The sequence below is a fragment of the Miniopterus schreibersii genome, assembly GCF_964146895.1.
Source record: "Miniopterus schreibersii genome assembly, chromosome: 17".
NCBI classification, from domain to species: Eukaryota; Metazoa; Chordata; class Mammalia; order Chiroptera; family Miniopteridae; genus Miniopterus; species Miniopterus schreibersii.
In genome coordinates this window covers 11,652,091-11,669,274 of record NC_138117.1, presented here as the reverse complement: position 1 = coordinate 11,669,274, position 17,184 = coordinate 11,652,091, and the positions used below count along the sequence as shown (strand labels likewise).

The 17,184-nt window shown below is 35.2% G+C and overlaps 1 protein-coding gene across 1 annotated transcript in view; it reads left to right on the top strand.

Moving 5' to 3' along the window:
* CSMD3 (CUB and Sushi multiple domains 3) overlaps nt 1-17,184 on the top strand; it is a gene marked incomplete at its 5' end in the record, with an annotated part of 553,604 nt that overhangs the window by 349,468 nt on the left and 186,952 nt on the right. The window contains 2 exons of the mRNA XM_081116493.1: nt 8,474-8,643; nt 16,791-16,947. Of these exons, the coding sequence (XP_080972619.1) occupies nt 8,474-8,643; nt 16,791-16,947 (327 nt within the window). The remainder of the gene's footprint in view (nt 1-8,473; nt 8,644-16,790; nt 16,948-17,184) is intronic.

Here is a 17,184-nt window from a genome sequence, read left to right as displayed (position 1 = left end):
AAAAAGTAGTCAAAGGATAACATATATGCTTTAAAAATCTTATTACAAACCAATTACTGCCTTGGCCTACTACGCAGTCTTCAAAATATTATGAAAATGAAATAATCTATTCTAAGCAATATCACATTTTTTCACTGAATTTTTAAATGAGTTGTCTGAAAACAACTGTAGAATTTGTTGCTATATTCTTGTAGCATGTTTTTCTTACATATATTTTGTTCTATAGTAGAAATCACAGTGTATGTGGAATTTAAATCTGTGTCTTCACTTTTAACATTAAAAATCACAGATTTTCACAAGTTGCGTCTTTATTAGGATACTACATTATTAAGTCTTTAGATTCAGAGATGGATTTTGAAAACCTGCTTAGCGTACATCTCTGAAGTGTTGTAATATAAACATCATCAAATGTATTTAAATTTACAGCTAACCTAAATCAATCAATCAATCAATTATCCAAAAATGTCAATAAAAATCCCTTCCTTCAGCCTTGGCTGGTGTGACTCAGTTGGTTGGAGCATTATACTGTGCACCCAGGGGTGGCAGGTGCCATTCCCAGTCAGGGCACATGCCCAGCTTGTGGGTTTGATCCCCAGTTGGGGCTTGTGCAGCAGGCAACCGATTGATGTTTCTCTCTCACATCCCTCTCTCTCTCTCTCAAACTCAATTAAAAACAAAAAACACTTCCTTCAAACCTGTGTCACCCCTGGTTATCCTTGTATCTCTCTACCTTCGTTTATAGTCAGTATCATTAAAGACACTGGTTTACGTCCTTTCTTCCTCCTGTTATTACCCAAAGCAAAGCACTCTTAGTATTCGTCTTAATTGAACTCCCTCTGACATTTAACACTACGGACAGTTTTGTTTTTTGTTCCTTGAAACTATGGCATCCCTACTCTTCCATGATACCACTTTCTTTGAATGTTCTTTGTCTCCACCTCCATGGATTCTGGTCTTAGTTTGCTGTTCTTCTCAATCCATATGTGTTCTCTGGGTAAATCCTTTGTGGCTTAAAATATTAATCCCATGACTACAAGTATGTCTGGTTACTTAGGCGGACTTTTCAGCATGTACAAAATTAAGTTTATCAACATAACCAAAGTCATGCCTCTGCATTCTTCTCTATCTTTCCCCACCAGCCCCATCCCACATCCAACTAGTCCCCAGGTTCTACAACTTTTACTTTCAGTCTCCTCTCTTTCCATAGTAAGTTCAAGCCCTCACCATCTTCTGTTTGATACACTACAATAATCTTCTCTAGGGTTTTCTTCCTCTAAGAACCCAGGGATATAATCCATCCCCCATACTGCTGCGCTAGGGGTTTCTCAAGTCTGATCTCTTAAAGCTCTTCAGTGGATCTTCAGTATCTAATGGTAAAACCTGAATGACTATTATATATTACTTTTAACATTTTCGTTTTCTTAGAGACATGTAAATCATTAATGCCTCTTACAACCAATGGTGTTTTAATTTGATGAAATACAGTAGAAATTTAATTTGGAACATAATGGGCTCAATCAGCTAGAAAAAAAAACTAGAAAAAAAATCTAAAAAATAGTCAATTTCACATATATGACAGAAAGAAATGGTTAATTTGGATTTGAAAGCTTGAATCCACCCCTCTCCTATATGAACATGATCACATATTACCGTTATTTTTCCATGGGTAAGAATTAAACATATGGAAGATATATTTCTACTTAATGCTACACCTTACTTGACTTAGCATACCATATGTCTAGGTTTGAAAACTAAGTTTTTTGAATAATCCGAGTCAAGTTTATTTTAACTGTTTTTATAAAACAATTTAAAATAACCTGTGGTGCTATGTAAATAACATGAAAGAAGCAATTCAATTGCAATGCAAATTCTTAAAAGTAACTGCGAACTTCACTCATCATAGACATTTTTCAAATTTTCCAACCAAATTACAGAAGAGCATTTTTCCAGTTTATCTGAAAATATATGACCATGTGTAAACAATAGATGCTACCAGATTTTCCTACCCCAGTAATGAAGATTAATGATGCATGGGCTTGCCTGATTTTCAGTACACAAGAAAAAATTGAAATTCAATGGATACTCCCGCTCTCTTGCATTTCTCACTGTAGCAGTGACTCTTATCACCAGATTCCAGTGTACATATCTCCCCTGTTCCAGTCCAACTAAGGCCACATTTATCAACATATTATATTCAACTCAGCAAAGAGTTTCATATTGGTAACTCAAATATATTTCTTAATCTGTTTGTTTAAATGAAAGTATTTTATATGAACATGATTTGTTTTTCACAAAATAAAGGCATCATAACAAACAGAAAAAATATTTATATTTTACAGAGTACTGAAGGCCTATTCTCCAAAAACTATTTTCCTAATACTCTACTAAATTATGTAATATTTTAATATATTATTAATTTCTCTGGTTTAAAGATGACCTCGCCATTCAAATCAGAGAGAACAGACATTATCACCTGTCAATACTTTAACATTGATTATTTTGTAGGAAATCCACATGAATAGCCTTAGGCTTTAAAAGTCAGTGATCAGTTATCAAGAGCATGAAATTCATTCTAGATCAAAGCATGGAGGAAACGGATGCTGAGCTTATGTTCAGGCAGGGGAAAATGTGCTTACCTCACTTCTAGAAAACATGGCAAGCCCTGAAGCAAGAGTTTTCTAACCCAAAATCTCAACAACAACAAAATTATGAATGCACCTCATTGAACCTTCTCTAGTCTTTATCTCCTGCAACCAACTTTTATAAAGATGAAAGTATTTGACCATCACGAGAATAACAACCTGCTTAGACCTAGTGACATCTCCTTTCATATACACCCAAGAAAGACATTTTTTCCCCAACCATACCAGATAAACAACAAAAGAAATCCTCCTCCTGAGAGACCTACCTCTAGCTCAACCTTTGCACAAATAAAGCCTCTCCTACACTGGGTCTTTTTACTTCTCAATGTGTTGCCTCCTACCCCCAAAATAATGTTTTCAGAAATGTCCCTCCTATTTGGGGTATTTCCCCCCCAACCTGTATTCTCCCATCGCCCTTAATTTACTAAGTTCAGTCCTCCAGAGAAGCCTTGACTTCACTCAGAGCAGGTCAGAGCTCCAAGTTATATGTTTTCACAGACCATAGATGTCCCTCAGTTCCCGTGGGGCTTGGTTCTAGGACCCCGAGGATATACAAACCCATGGATGTTGACGCAGTATTTGCATATAACCTCTGCACGTCACCCCATATTACTTTACATAATCTCTGGGCTACTTGCAATACTTAGTGCAATGTAAATGCTGGATAAACAGTTGTTGTACTATATGGTTTAGAGAATTATGACCAAGCAAATGTCTGTGCATGTTCGGTACAGATGCAGCCACCACAGACCTAACTACACAGCACACGTCAGCAACCTTTGCATAAATATTTTCCTCATATTTTCAATGTGAGGTCTGTTGACTCTGTGAGTGTGGAACCAGTGAATACAGAAGACCTACTGTATATGCATATTGGAATGATTATATAGTAAATATGTCTTTGCCTCTGGAAAGTAAATTTTCTGGATGTCAACAGGGTACCTCCCGTGCCCAGTATTTGTTAAATAAATGAATTTATTTTTCCAGTTCAGAGCATGCTGTTATCTCCCTCTAGCCACTTTGACTCTCTTAGTATGCGTTCCTTACCAAGGCATCCTGTTAAGCAAATACATGAATTGTTTATATTAGAATGCCCTGACAGCCTTGTTCTTGTTATGACAGATGTTTCCCACACGTACGTTACTTCATATGTGCAGTTTGCTACAGCACCTCCCTGAGAGCCTGGCACTGCCCTGATGCAGTGAGTCCCAGATTTAGGTCTGTTTAGTTACAGCTCATGCAGTTCATAAATGTCACTATGGCTGGGAGGGGATGACTGTTTTCAATTCACCTTTACCACCTAGATTTCCAGGACTTCCTTTACTCAAATTCCTTTTCCCTGTGTGGCTGATGTTGTTGTATGTCCCTGTATCCCCCTAGTGTCAGCTAACCATCCCTCTCTCTGGGGCTAGCTGTTCCACTGATAGTTCTTTTTCTTGGATAACTTGAACATGTCTTGAGAACATTCGATCACAGTTTGCCCGTAGGCATGTCTCCTCATTTAAGTATGATTTGTGAACACTTGCTCTTCCCTTCATGTCATATACAACGAAAATGTGTAGATGCGGTATTTTTGCTGGACATTCATGAACATTGCAGCCATGACCGTTGTTTGTGAGAATTACCCCTGATATTTCAGTGTGACGTTATGTCATAAACCATCACAGCCACCTGATGCTCAAGAGATGCATAGCAGTATAATTCCATATGAAGTCATTTTTTTTCTTTATTTGGTCCCTGAAATCACATCTCTTGGTATTTGAGGTGGTGTTTACATGCAGAGAAGCATGTACAGAGGCCCAGAGTATGAGACTCTGGCAGAGGGTCCCAGGAGAGAATGATGAATAATAGCTAGAAAGCTAGATTGTGTTCACATGGCAAATAGCCTTGTGTGACACTCCATGCACTCTGACTTGCTGGTGGTGAGTATATTTTAGGCGGCAAGTACAAGATCAGATTTGCATTTGGAAAATATCATTGTGTCATCTTATTACACAACAGAGGAAGAAGCATGTTCCTTGCTAGACTTGGGCATATGGTCAAACTGTGCAAAGTTTGTTGTTAATTTCAACATAGATCTTGTTCAGTTCCAGTTGGCAAGTGAGGTTGCTGTAGCTGAAGTGCAGAAAGAGAGCTCATACAAGGCAAATGTTAGTGCTACACTGGGTACAGGGAAGCCAGTGTTTGCTATATTTTAAAGTCAGAGATAAAATCAAGGATGAGCTTCCACATAAAAATAAATTCTTTATTATCACCTAGCTCCTGGAGTTTGTTTTTGTGGTTAAAAAAGTTCCTCCTTAGACTGTTAGTAGATAATTTATTTTATTAACACCCCTATTGAAAAAAATTAATTTGTTCACTTTCCTGTATATATAAGTAGAACATTATGAACAGATTTTCATTTTTTATGTTTCAAAATCTTCCTTTCAAATGAGATAATCAGTCTGAACATTTACAATTATGTATAATATAGTACAGATTTATGCATTATGTGTGGGGTAAATGCATTCTGACCTCCAGGACATACCCCAGCCCATATAAACTAATCCTCTTGATTTTTAATAGAATGTTTTTAAATAGTGTGTGCAGAAGTTAAAGTAAAAAGAAAAATGTGACCTTGTGCATCAATATATCTGAAATTGTCTCTATTTGTACCAGTTGCACAGGATAATTATTAATAGTGCCTCCTATCACGCTAAAAAAGTATTTAGATTAACACTATGTGCAATGACAGATGTAAATCCTAGCTCTGATACACTCTTTTTGACTTTAGCAAGAAAGCTCACTTTGATGCCTTCATCTATAAAACCCAAGAAAAGAGCTCATTCCTTGCAAAGTTGTGAGGAATAAATGTAGAGTTGTCTTCACAGGTGTGAAACACATGTAGTTATACAGGGCTCCATGCTGAGAAGGTCCCTGGGCTTGGTTTACTCCTCTATTGGTCTCCTGAAATTCTTAAAACATTTCAACAAGGGTCAGTGCATTTTCATTTTGCACTGGGCTCCAAAATTTATAGTCATCCCTGATTAAATGAGAAAGATGCTAATTTAATTCAAGTTTTCTTTCTTAATTCTTTCATTCTGGTTTAAGTCCTGATTTCATTTCACCAAATAGGAAAACCATTTTTAAATGTTTTAAACCAAGTGAAATATTAATATAACAAAAGCAGGTTATTATTCATGTAAAAACAAACCTCCTTAAAATTATACCGTATAAGTATAATACTGTTTATGGCAGAAGATATCACCTGTTCAAATGTTGAGAACTTAACAAAAAGGTATTAGTATATTTTAAAGGGTAGTTGAAATAACTTTTTACTGAGCAAAGTCTCAGTTTATACCAGCTGTCAAAATAATTTAAATATCATAAGTGACTGTCTAAAATTAGAGGAGTCCTCTGGCTTTTCACACATAAATATCTGTCTATACCTGGGGAGTCACATTAGGACAATATAAGTCTCCTAAACTCTTTTTCTGTGTGTATAACGTGATGCCACCATTATTAGTATTTATACTCTCTTCATAATGGTAGCTCTAATTTATTAAGCTGTTGTCGTATGCCAGCATTTTGCTAATGCTCTGTATTTTCAACTCATACACACAAAAACTAAGCATCCATCTGAGGAGGGTATTATTATTTCCATTGTAATAATAATACTGTTGAGGCTTAAGAGAGAGAATAAATAACTTGCCAAAGATACACAGATAAAAGATAGAGCTTAATTTTGAAAACTAAATCTCTGAAGTGTAAAGTTTGAGCTCTTAATATGTCTTTTGCAAGCTGGCATCAAAAACATATTGTCAGGCCCGAGCTGGTGTGGCTCAGTTGGTTGGAGCGCCATCCCATACACCAAAAGGCGGCAGGTTCGATTCTCGGTTAGAGCACATGCCCAGGTTGTAGGTAGGTTCAATCTCCGGTTGGGGCGGGCAGGTATGGGAAGCAACAGATCCATGTTTCTCTCACACTGATGTTTCGCTTCTCCCTAAAAACAAACAAACAAACAACAAAAACATTATCAGAACCCCATGATTCAATACCATCATTTAAAACTGTTTGCATGCTCTAATATTCAAACTGGTAAAAATATATTTGCATTGTGGGTCATCTGTATGATCCACTACATTTGTCTTCATGTCCCCACAAGCACACGAAGATTCTAATGAGCTAGTGAGAAGGAAATGAGGCAGATTTAACATTTAAATGATTCTTCCCACTAAGTGAAGGACACATGGTGTCATGTCACACTGCAGATGAAAGTCTCTCAGCAGTTCAGAGAGGGATAAGATGAGGGAGAATTGAATCATTACACAGCAAAGTATAATTAAAGGCACAGCAAATTCCAAAAGCCAGTCCTCCAGCAGCTGGTTCTTTACCCACATTGCCAAGGGCAATTTAATTTCAGCGAAGCAAAACCTTATGCCACATTGGATACGTGTTGCTATTTTCAGTCTTATTGTTTTTGAGTTTTGCTCCTGTATTTGTAAACTCATTTTGGTATTATAATTGTATACTGCTAAAAGCATAAGGACATAACTATTTTTATGTTTGAACATATTTATGTAACATTTAAATAATTTAAATCAGTATTGGGACTCTGTAAGGTTTTGTTTTGTTTTACTTTTACCTTGAACAGGCTTGGAGGAACTGGGTTGGGCTACACATCTTGGTGTGACTGGTTGACTTGGAGCATTACATCATTAGTTTTTATCATTTTATACTATGTTGATATTCTACTGATTGCGCAATCTTGATCAATTTCATTTCCTCATTAGGCTTTTTTCTTTTGCCTTATTTTTTTAATGTTTAATCATTTAAAAGGTAAAGCGATTCGTTGTTCACTTTGTTGTATACTTCCTGTGACTGTTCACATGAATCATTATTTTTAAAAATCTTATTTCTGGAAAATAGTTAAAATATTTAAAAAATATAAAAAATTTATAACTCTCCTGGCCTATGGTATGGTAATATGAAGCAAGTTATTATATAAGATAGAAAACAGAGTTCATTGAATTTCTGAGACCTAAGGAACGTGTTTGGAGATTATAAGGCCTTGTCTGATATTGCAATACTACTACAAGCTTTTTAAGTAATAAATTGAAATTAAATTTTAAAAAAAATTAAGAAATTTCTAATTCTCTCTAAGTGGTTAGACATGTGCACACATTTTGCAAAACTGGTGCTGGAGAGTTAGCAGTACAATAGACTGATTTTGAGAATGCCTCAATCTATTCTATCATTTAAATGGAAAGGTAATACAATTTCTAAAGATGCCCAATTTGTTACAATTATTGGTCAGTGAGTTTTACTTTTCATATCAGTTTTCAAAGGCAATATAGTACTTATTTACTTTTCAGTTAGTGAAATTCTTGGACGAGGGGAATGCTGATTATTGGGAGAAAAAAGCGTCAAATTCAAAAAAGTCAAAAATAAAAAGATCCAATTAGAATCATTATAAAGCAAACTTGATTTCTCGACATTTTTTATACTTTAAATAATTATAAGTTTAAAAGTAATAAATCAGAGATCTAGAAACTGAAAATCTATTGTGCTAATGGTTCTCTGTCCCCCTCTTCCATGCTGCCCTCTCTGGGTGGGGATGCCCTGAAACTGCTGTGGGTTTCTGCTGGGCTGCAGGGCCCTGTCCTGGGCAGCAGTCCTTCCTGTGTGATCTGAGAGGCAGCGACTCACCTACAAACACAGCCATTCTGTACATTGTTTTCCCGTTAGGCCGTAGTTAAAATGAAATGCATTTGCACATCCATACGTTACATTGCTTAAAAATGACAATGCTTCCTATTAAACTGTACTTCAATATTCTGTTTTGCCTGCAGCTGAGTGTGGTGCATCTGCAACAAATAATGAAGGAATTTTGCTCTCTCCAAATTATCCACTCAACTATGAAAACAACCATGAATGCATTTATAGTATTCAGGTTCAAGCAGGAAAGGGAATCAATATTTCAGCCAGAACATTTCATTTAGCACAAGGAGACGTTCTTAAGGTAGGTGAAATCAGACATTGTGGTTTTCATTGTTTTTAGTCATTGAGTAATACAGTAATACATATATTTGCATATATAATCAACCATCAGCTGATGCAGCCATTCATAGTTTTAAATTGGACATTATTTCCTAGTTTTGTATTATTTTCATTGAGATAAAATATTTTGTTTCCAATGTTTATTTTAATAAGTAACTTTTATTTTGTGATACATAATGTTTAATGTTTCAATAACACCAACATAAAAACACCTTCCTGCCAAACATGTTATATTAAATAACTATTTATATATAAATTATAATAACATGAATGGTCATTTCTTTAGAAATATAGTTATCATGTGTTTTTATTTTGATGTCTATTAAGTAAGTTATTTATTTCTGTTGATAGATGAACAATTCTTTGCATCTATGACTACAAAATCCATATTTTATGAATATATAAAACGAAAAACTTAATATTTATAAATTATTTATGATAAATTAATTTTGTTGATAATAAATATATAGTGTAAAATTAATGATTTGTATTAAAAATTGGAAATAGCTAAATGCCCTATTTCTCTAAAATATATAATTTTAGGCAAATAAATATGTCCATATTGCTGACTTATATTTTTCCAAGTATGATTTTGATAAATATAGTATATATACATGATTAGAATACAAATAAACACTTCTATAAAATCACACTGAAACATTTTAAAAATAACTGCAAACATTATTCCTAAATGTTGATTTTTTTCAAGCCAGGTTAGAAATTCAACATAATTCTGTTTTCACAAATCTTGGGAAAAAATTATGATATCTCATGCTGGCAGGGGATTCTTGTCTAAGCAATGGTTTTAAATTGTTGGTTATTTTCTTCTTTTGAAAAGAATATCATTTTGATAATAACTCATGTTTCTCTAATATGAACAGTTCTATATGCATGTAAGATTTCTATAGACATGGGAAAGATTTCCTGCAGTACACCTAAATATATACAATTTTAGTATTAATTTAGGCCCATCCCTGTGTTTTCCACTTTTCTCCATCAGGCTAACTATGGGGGAAGAATTATAACAAAGCATAGATCAGAAGGGTAAGCCCAGCCCCTAATCTGTATCACACAAGCAGCAGTAATAAGCATGTATTCATGTATTAAAGTCAGGAAATGCTTCCCACCCTTCCTTTATAAAATATCTGTCTGCTCTCTCTGAAATTTATGCATTCCTTTTCCATACTGAATAATGTTTATTATTTGGAGAATTAATTTGAAATAATAGGTGATGCCTTTTGAAATATAATAGCTCTAATGTGCTCCTCAGCTTGCTCTCTGACTGTGTCCTGCTTGTCTGGAGCAAGGTTACGTGCACTGTGACATGTGCTACCTTGAGGAAGAACAGGACCTCAGAAATAAGTGACTGTGTGAGGGAGTGTGATGGTGAGAGATAAAGGAAAGAAAAAAAAACTCAATTTAGTGCATTTTAGTGGATTTTATTAAGTAATAATTTTTCCTTCATTAAGGAAGGATGAAAATTTATATTTCTAGCAATTTTTAAGATTTAAAAAAAAATTCCTAGAATAATTCCCAAAGTCGAAAATATTATATACTAAATATTACAAAAGGAACACACCAATTCCATTATCCCCCACAGTCATCATTGTGTAGTTTAAATACTTATTTCTTCTTTAGAATGTAGACTAAATGGATGATTATGGAAAAGAGCCAGCAAAATAACTCAGAATTGATTTTGAGAGTCCAAATGAAAGGGTTAGGAGAATTAATGCCATATTTATGAAAAAATGTAATATTTGAAGGACTTGATTAATGACATCTTTTAGGGGTATGATAAGAAGGTTATTAATGCGTTGTTATTGTTGTTTTCTAAGATATGTTATTTTCAAGCTTTTTTTTTTTTTTTAAACCTGTGTGTTGGTCTTTGGGAGTGCTACTTGTAAGAGCCTGTTGTTAATTTTTTAATAATTTTGTGAACTGGTTGTTATACATAGCCATTATTAAAAATTAGGTTACAATTGGATTACAATTAAATTAACTTTTATTTAAATTATATTAAAAACAAAGGTAATAAATACAACTTTAATTTTCTAGTTATTTTACTGCGTTTGTCTTTATCTGCACTCTTTAGGTTAGTTATGTATATTGAATCTCTCTGGCGGAAACACGGTGCCAGGGTATGCTTCTCTCCCCAACTCTGCGTTCAGTAATGTTACATTGATAGAGTCACATTGGTCATAGTGTTTTCAGTGAAAGTGAGGTATCCTTTTTCCCACTGAGTGTTCAGGGTCTTTAAGATATCTCGAGAAAAAGAACTTTCTGAGACGTGCACAGGAAGATGAGTGATTTTTATTTGCACGAATTACATTCTTGGATTTCCAAAGTCCTATTTCCCTTAATCCAGTCCTGGAAAATGAGCAGCTGGGCATTGAGTAGAGCTAGAAGCAAAGCCAGTGGCCAAAGTTTCTGTTCCATGGTGGAGCTAGTTCCAGTCCAGCATTAGGCTAGTTGCAGACCATTGGTCCATTGTGTGGGGCCCGCATGGCTCTCAGCCATGTGGGCAGGTGCCGGGGAGGGAGCCAAGAGGGTGCGCTCCCTGCAGCAAGGGTCTCAAGAGCTCCAGGAGCCAAGAGAGAGAACTCCTTTGTTTAGGAGATTAATTTCTCCTATCTTCCCGCACTTGCAGTGGCCACACCTACTCTGACCAATGACCTGTTGGTCCCCGGTGGGACTGACAGACGAGTGCCTTCCCTATTTCACCCAGACATTACTGGGCATGAATCTAAACTGCAGCTTCCAGGCAAAGCTGCGCAAATGAATGTGTATAATATTTGGCCTTCCCTTTGTTCCTTTCTAGTTATTAATAACTGGGTTAAATTACAAAGGTATCAATAGTAGAAGTATTTATACTGAGAAATTGTCAAACACCACAAATCCTGATGATTTATTGTGTTGCTAATTATCTATACTTAATTAGAAATGTGTTCTGTCTGTACAATTGCATCGTGAATAGGACAAAAAATTGAGAAGCCATATTTCCTAATATTTGAAAACTATTTTCAACTTAGAAAAAGTTGCTCACATCACTTAGAAATCAGTTTTGTTTTGATAGGACTTTTTTTTTGATATTTCACTTTTATCTAACTTAACCAAAAAAAAAAAAGCAAGCCTTATTCTACCCTTGTTTCAGTTGCAGTTATAACTTGCAGATAAAATCTTTGGCAAAAACACTGAAAGCATTCTGTGCCAATCAATTAGCTCTATGGGATTTACGATAACGAATATCGTATATTTTATTACTATTTGTAAATTGCATGCAACACATCTCTTAAATCAGGGATTTTCAAATGACAGACTAAGGGACAGATTGGGCCTAAACCTGTTTCTGTAAGCATTTTATTAGGAGAAGGCCACGTTCATTCATCGACACATTGTTTATAGCTCTTTGTGCCGCAATGGCATGGCTGAGGCGATGCAGCGGAGATGTTATGACTCCCTCAGCCTAAAATATTTACTACCTTAATCTTTTCAGAAAAAGGTTTGTCAACTGCTCTTCATATCAGTAAAAATTATTTATTTTTCAATGCTGTGTAGGAATACACGCATTCCTCAGTTTCGTTCGAGAGCCGGTTGGGAAGTATTTTCCAGCCCATCGTGAGCTCTGATGTGCACCCCACACGTCTAGCAGCTCTGCTCGCTGCTCGCTGCTGCTTCACCCCCGCACCCCTCTCATTAGCGCAAAGGGCCCTGCTAGGCCTCGGACCCGCTGCCCTCTCCCAGCCTGAGGATCACAGAAGTGAAGTGATTGGTGACGGGGCCATACAGCTTTGGTGGTGGAGTTGGGACTTCACCTTCACTATGTAACCACAAAGCCCACGCCCCTGAAAAGCTCGCCCTTCCTTGTGCCCCACCTCCCTCACTAGAACATACCGGCTCTTAGAACTGAGGACGCATCATAGAGCTATTTCAGAGGCACAAGTATTTCAGTACAAACAAAAGCTCTCTGCTCTGTTTTATATTACTCTGGGAGAGAACATAATAAGGTTTAGAATATAGTCCTTTTTGATGGACCATTGTAAAGCTTATTTTTTCTTTTTCATTCACACTTTGACATCTTGCTTATCTTGTTAGAAAACAATGTATTTAAGCCCTAGCTGGGTTGGCTCAGTGGTTAGAGTGTCAATCTGTGGACTGAAGGGTCCCGGGTTCCATTCTGGCCAAGGACACACACCTCGGGTGCAGGCTCGGTCCCTGGCCCCGGTTGGGGTGCATGTGGGAGGCAACTAGTGGATTGTCTCTCTCATAGCAAAGTTTCTCTCTCTCTCTCTCTCTCTCTCTCTCTCTGTCTCTCTCCCCCTTCCACTCTCTCTGAAAAGCAATGGAAAAAAGATCCCTGGGTGAGGGTTGAAAACAAAAAGTATATTTAAGTTTACAAATTAACCTATAAAACAAATGACCAAAAATTAAAGTTGTACTGTCCATGAGCAGGAATAGTTTGAAGGTTTGGATACATAAGTGCATGTGTAATTTCTCTCTTTCGATTTTACTTTTTTATGTACTTTCTGCTTTTGGGTTTAGATAACGCCTTTCTTGCTAATTCATTGGAGAAATGAGAATATGCCCTCTAATCATACATTTATTATAAAATTAACAACAGTTGAGTGTGGATAAGCAGTTCATAATAGGGTTTGACCTTTGAGACCTAGGAGTCTACACAATAACTCATTTCAAGCCCTGATCCATTACAAAAGGTTTGATAATTGAAACATGACAATATTAAATTTTAGTCTGTTCTAGTGTTAGACTACCAGATTAATTGTACCCTTTAAACAAATTAATCTTATCAAAGAATTTTATTAACATTATAAAAGTGCCTAATGCCTTTCATAATATTAATTCTTACGTAAACTTGAAATTCTATATTTGGCATAAAAATAAATCTTCATTATCTGAATTAAGTGCTAAGTAACTAAGAATGTTTCTGTGGAGAACACCAAGAATCTGCTCCCTTCCAATTAAAAAGTATAATGTGCCCTGATCATATGCTCAATGGTTGAGCGCCCACCCATGAAGCAGGAGATTATGGTTCAATTCCCAGTCAGGGCACGTGCCTGGGTTCCAGGCTCGATCCCCAGTCGGGGGCGTGCAGGAGGCAGCCGATCAATGAGATCAATGACTCTCTCATCATTGATGTTTCTCTCTCTCCCTCTGCCTTCCTCTCTCTGAAATCAATAAAACATATTTTTAAAAAGTATAATGTTATACAGTTATCTTAATCCTTTTTAGCTTTCTAATTTCTGGGAAAAAAGATATTAAGATATATGCTGAAAATAATAATATACTTTTTAAAAAGGAAAACAGGCTCAAATATATTTAAAATACCCTTAAAGATCCTGATTTTAATAAGAATGGAAGTATGAGAAATAACAATCTCAAATAAAAGTTCTGTGTGGTTCTGATTAGACCAATAGTCACTATGTAAAGTAAATGCACTTTTAAATGAAAGGTGCATGTTGGTTCTTCTACTCTCTCACCTTATGCTTATATTCATGTCTCTCTCTGAACTAATTTGTTTCTGGCCACACTGCGCGGCCCTTCCCAGTCGCCTTTATGCTTCCATATGTATTTGAATGCATTCGGAGGATTTTATTCTCTAGTTAAAAGCAGTGACTTGATTGTTACTATAAAACTCTTCTCTTTTTAAAGACTTCCTAATTGGCACTTGCTTTTCATTGGATTTAATAATTTTATACATGCTTTTAAAATTCGTGGTTGAATGATCACATTTCGTTTTACTTTGTTGATCAGAGTAGTGCTTCTTTAGCGTTTATTTTCTACCTTTTGACTGTACATTGTTAAATAAACTGTAGTTGGTGAGTTTTGATGTGGAATGAGGTCCTCCCAGCTGAGTGTAAGCTAATTCTTTCCCTGTTTTGTTTTGTTTTTAATATTAGTCTTTTTCTTTCAATAATATTCTGAAAATTATTTCTTAAAAAAAATTCCTTTCGAAAAAGAAAAAGTATGCTGCTAGCAAAACAAAACAAAACAAAAACAAAGGCTCAAAATAAATATGTTCAATAACAGAAAATACTGGATTAATTTTTTAAATTTTCTTCGGGTTAAGAATGATGTCTTAAAGTTTGTTTTATTCCCAGTACCTGACACAGTTCATGGAAATATATGTTGACTTACTTTGTTTCTTTTTATATTGTTATATACAGGAATGTTTTATATATTACCATAAAAAATTTGAGAAATAAATTTGTTAGGAGAGACTTAAAAAAACCCCACAAATTTCACCAACCAATTTTTATTTGCTCAGTTATATCAAGTAGTTGTTCAATTTATATTTTCCCTTCAGTGTATCCACACATGAAAACAGAACTAGTTGAATCCAAGAAATGATTATTTATATTTAACATGGGAATCAAATGATATGTTGATGAGCAGTAAGGGGAGTAAAAGGAACCTATTCCTTGGGGTTACCTGGATAACATTAACCGCAAATAAGATCCACTGGAGCAGGGATTTATAAACTCTATCATATATATGGTCATAAAACAAATATATTCAGAACATTTGAAATTCATGGGCACAAAAGCTGTGTTTTCTGATAAGTAATGTTTCCTTGCCTCTGAATTATCTCTGATTAATATTGTTCTTAAATGAAAAGCTGAATCTATGTATTCAAACAAAAAACATTTCTGAGCTAACAAACCTCAACATTACTGTTGAAGACAAACATATTCTTGCTGTTACCTAGAACAGGAACAGATCTGTATGATAAATTAGATTCCACCAGGGGTTCACTATATTTCCATATAATTTTAGGAAATTTGTCCATGCATCCCTCTATCAATCTATAATTCCAATGCTTGTTAAATACTCAGTCCTTTTTTTTTTTAATTGACATAAAGACCTTTTTAAAACAAAGACAGTGACCAGTAAATCATTTATTTGCCTTTAGGAATTAAATGAACATGTTGGTTTGAACACATTTCCACCACCCTTTCGGTGGTAATACAAGTCAGTAAGCTGGCAGAGCTTGGAGGGTGCACATGCGGCTATAGGTCCCCTTAATTACAAAGGAGGGAGCAGGACGGGTTGGTCACTGGGGACTTAAGAGTCTCTGTGCAGAATTTTCACCTCCTTGGAAGTAACCACCACACTGAAAACAGCTGCAAGGAAAACCAGGGTTAACATGCATTGCTGGTAAACCTTCAGTTTCATTACCCTGCACTTTTTGGAAAATAGTCTGGCAATGCGCTAATATTTTAGACCAGAAATCCCATAGCTTGGAAAATGTCTTATTGAAATACAAGTACCAAATAATGAAAGTTTCAATGTAAAAGTGCTTATTTCAGCATTACTTTTAGTGGCAAAAACTTGAGTTCACTAATATGGGAATGACACAGCCAGTCGTGGTAATGTCACTGTGTGAAATATTACATGGCGCTCAAAAGGAAGACTCACTATCTTCTGACCTGAAGAGATGTCTGGAACGTATTGATAAAAGAAAAGCAAGTCAGACTGCAATGAGAATGAGAGTACTAGAGGGATGCTTGGGAGCTTATATCAATTTTGCTTTTATATATTTTTGACTTGTTAAATTAGTTTCTAAAAGCATTTAGTAATGTTTTAACTTAATGTTTTAAAAATGTAAAAATGAGATAAGTTAAAGGACATGGGCAAATTATAGAAATTTCAAAAGAAGCAAGTATATTTTATATTATTTATGTTATTAGAAAACCAGGTGTTTGGTCCCCTTAAGCAAGTTACAGGAAAACAGCCAACCAACCAACCTTAGAAACCAGTCTCTCTGTAGGTATTCTCAATTTTAAGTTGTCTGTCCTAAAAAAAAAAAAAAAAAAAAAAAAAAGCATTGCTTTGATAATAAGAGTAAAAGTTATATAACATGAGTTTGAATATTAGATTCTATTGAGCTTGGAATTTTAAAATTACCCTGTGAATTTTAACGCTTAACCTGATGTTTTACAAATTAATATACATGTATAATCGTCCTTTGGAAACCTAGTAAACTGATTTAGGAAGATTATAATAATTTTCTCTTTTACATAGATATAAATACATCATCTGAGTTGGTCATTATTGGCACATTTACATTTTAATTATAAAAATATTTTGCAGATTTATGATGGAAAAGATAAAACGACTCATCTATTAGGTGCTTTCACTGGCGCATCTATGAGAGGACTGACTCTTAGTAGTACTTCAAATCAGCTCTGGCTAGAATTTAATTCTGACTCTGAAGGGACAGATGAAGGCTTTCAACTTGTCTATACCAGTAAGTATTAAAGTTGTCAAGCATTTATGCTGAGTATTTATTAAATGATTGAGGAACACCAGATGAAGTGAAATTCATTTGATAATCAACTTGCAGTTTGCAACTCCCTTCTATATTATATTGCATTTAACCCTAACAACAATTCCATAAATTATAGGTATTCTGTCGCTGTTTTACATTTGAAACAACTAAGGTTCAAAAGGTTAACTAATCTGTGACTTTGAGCTTGTTTATTTA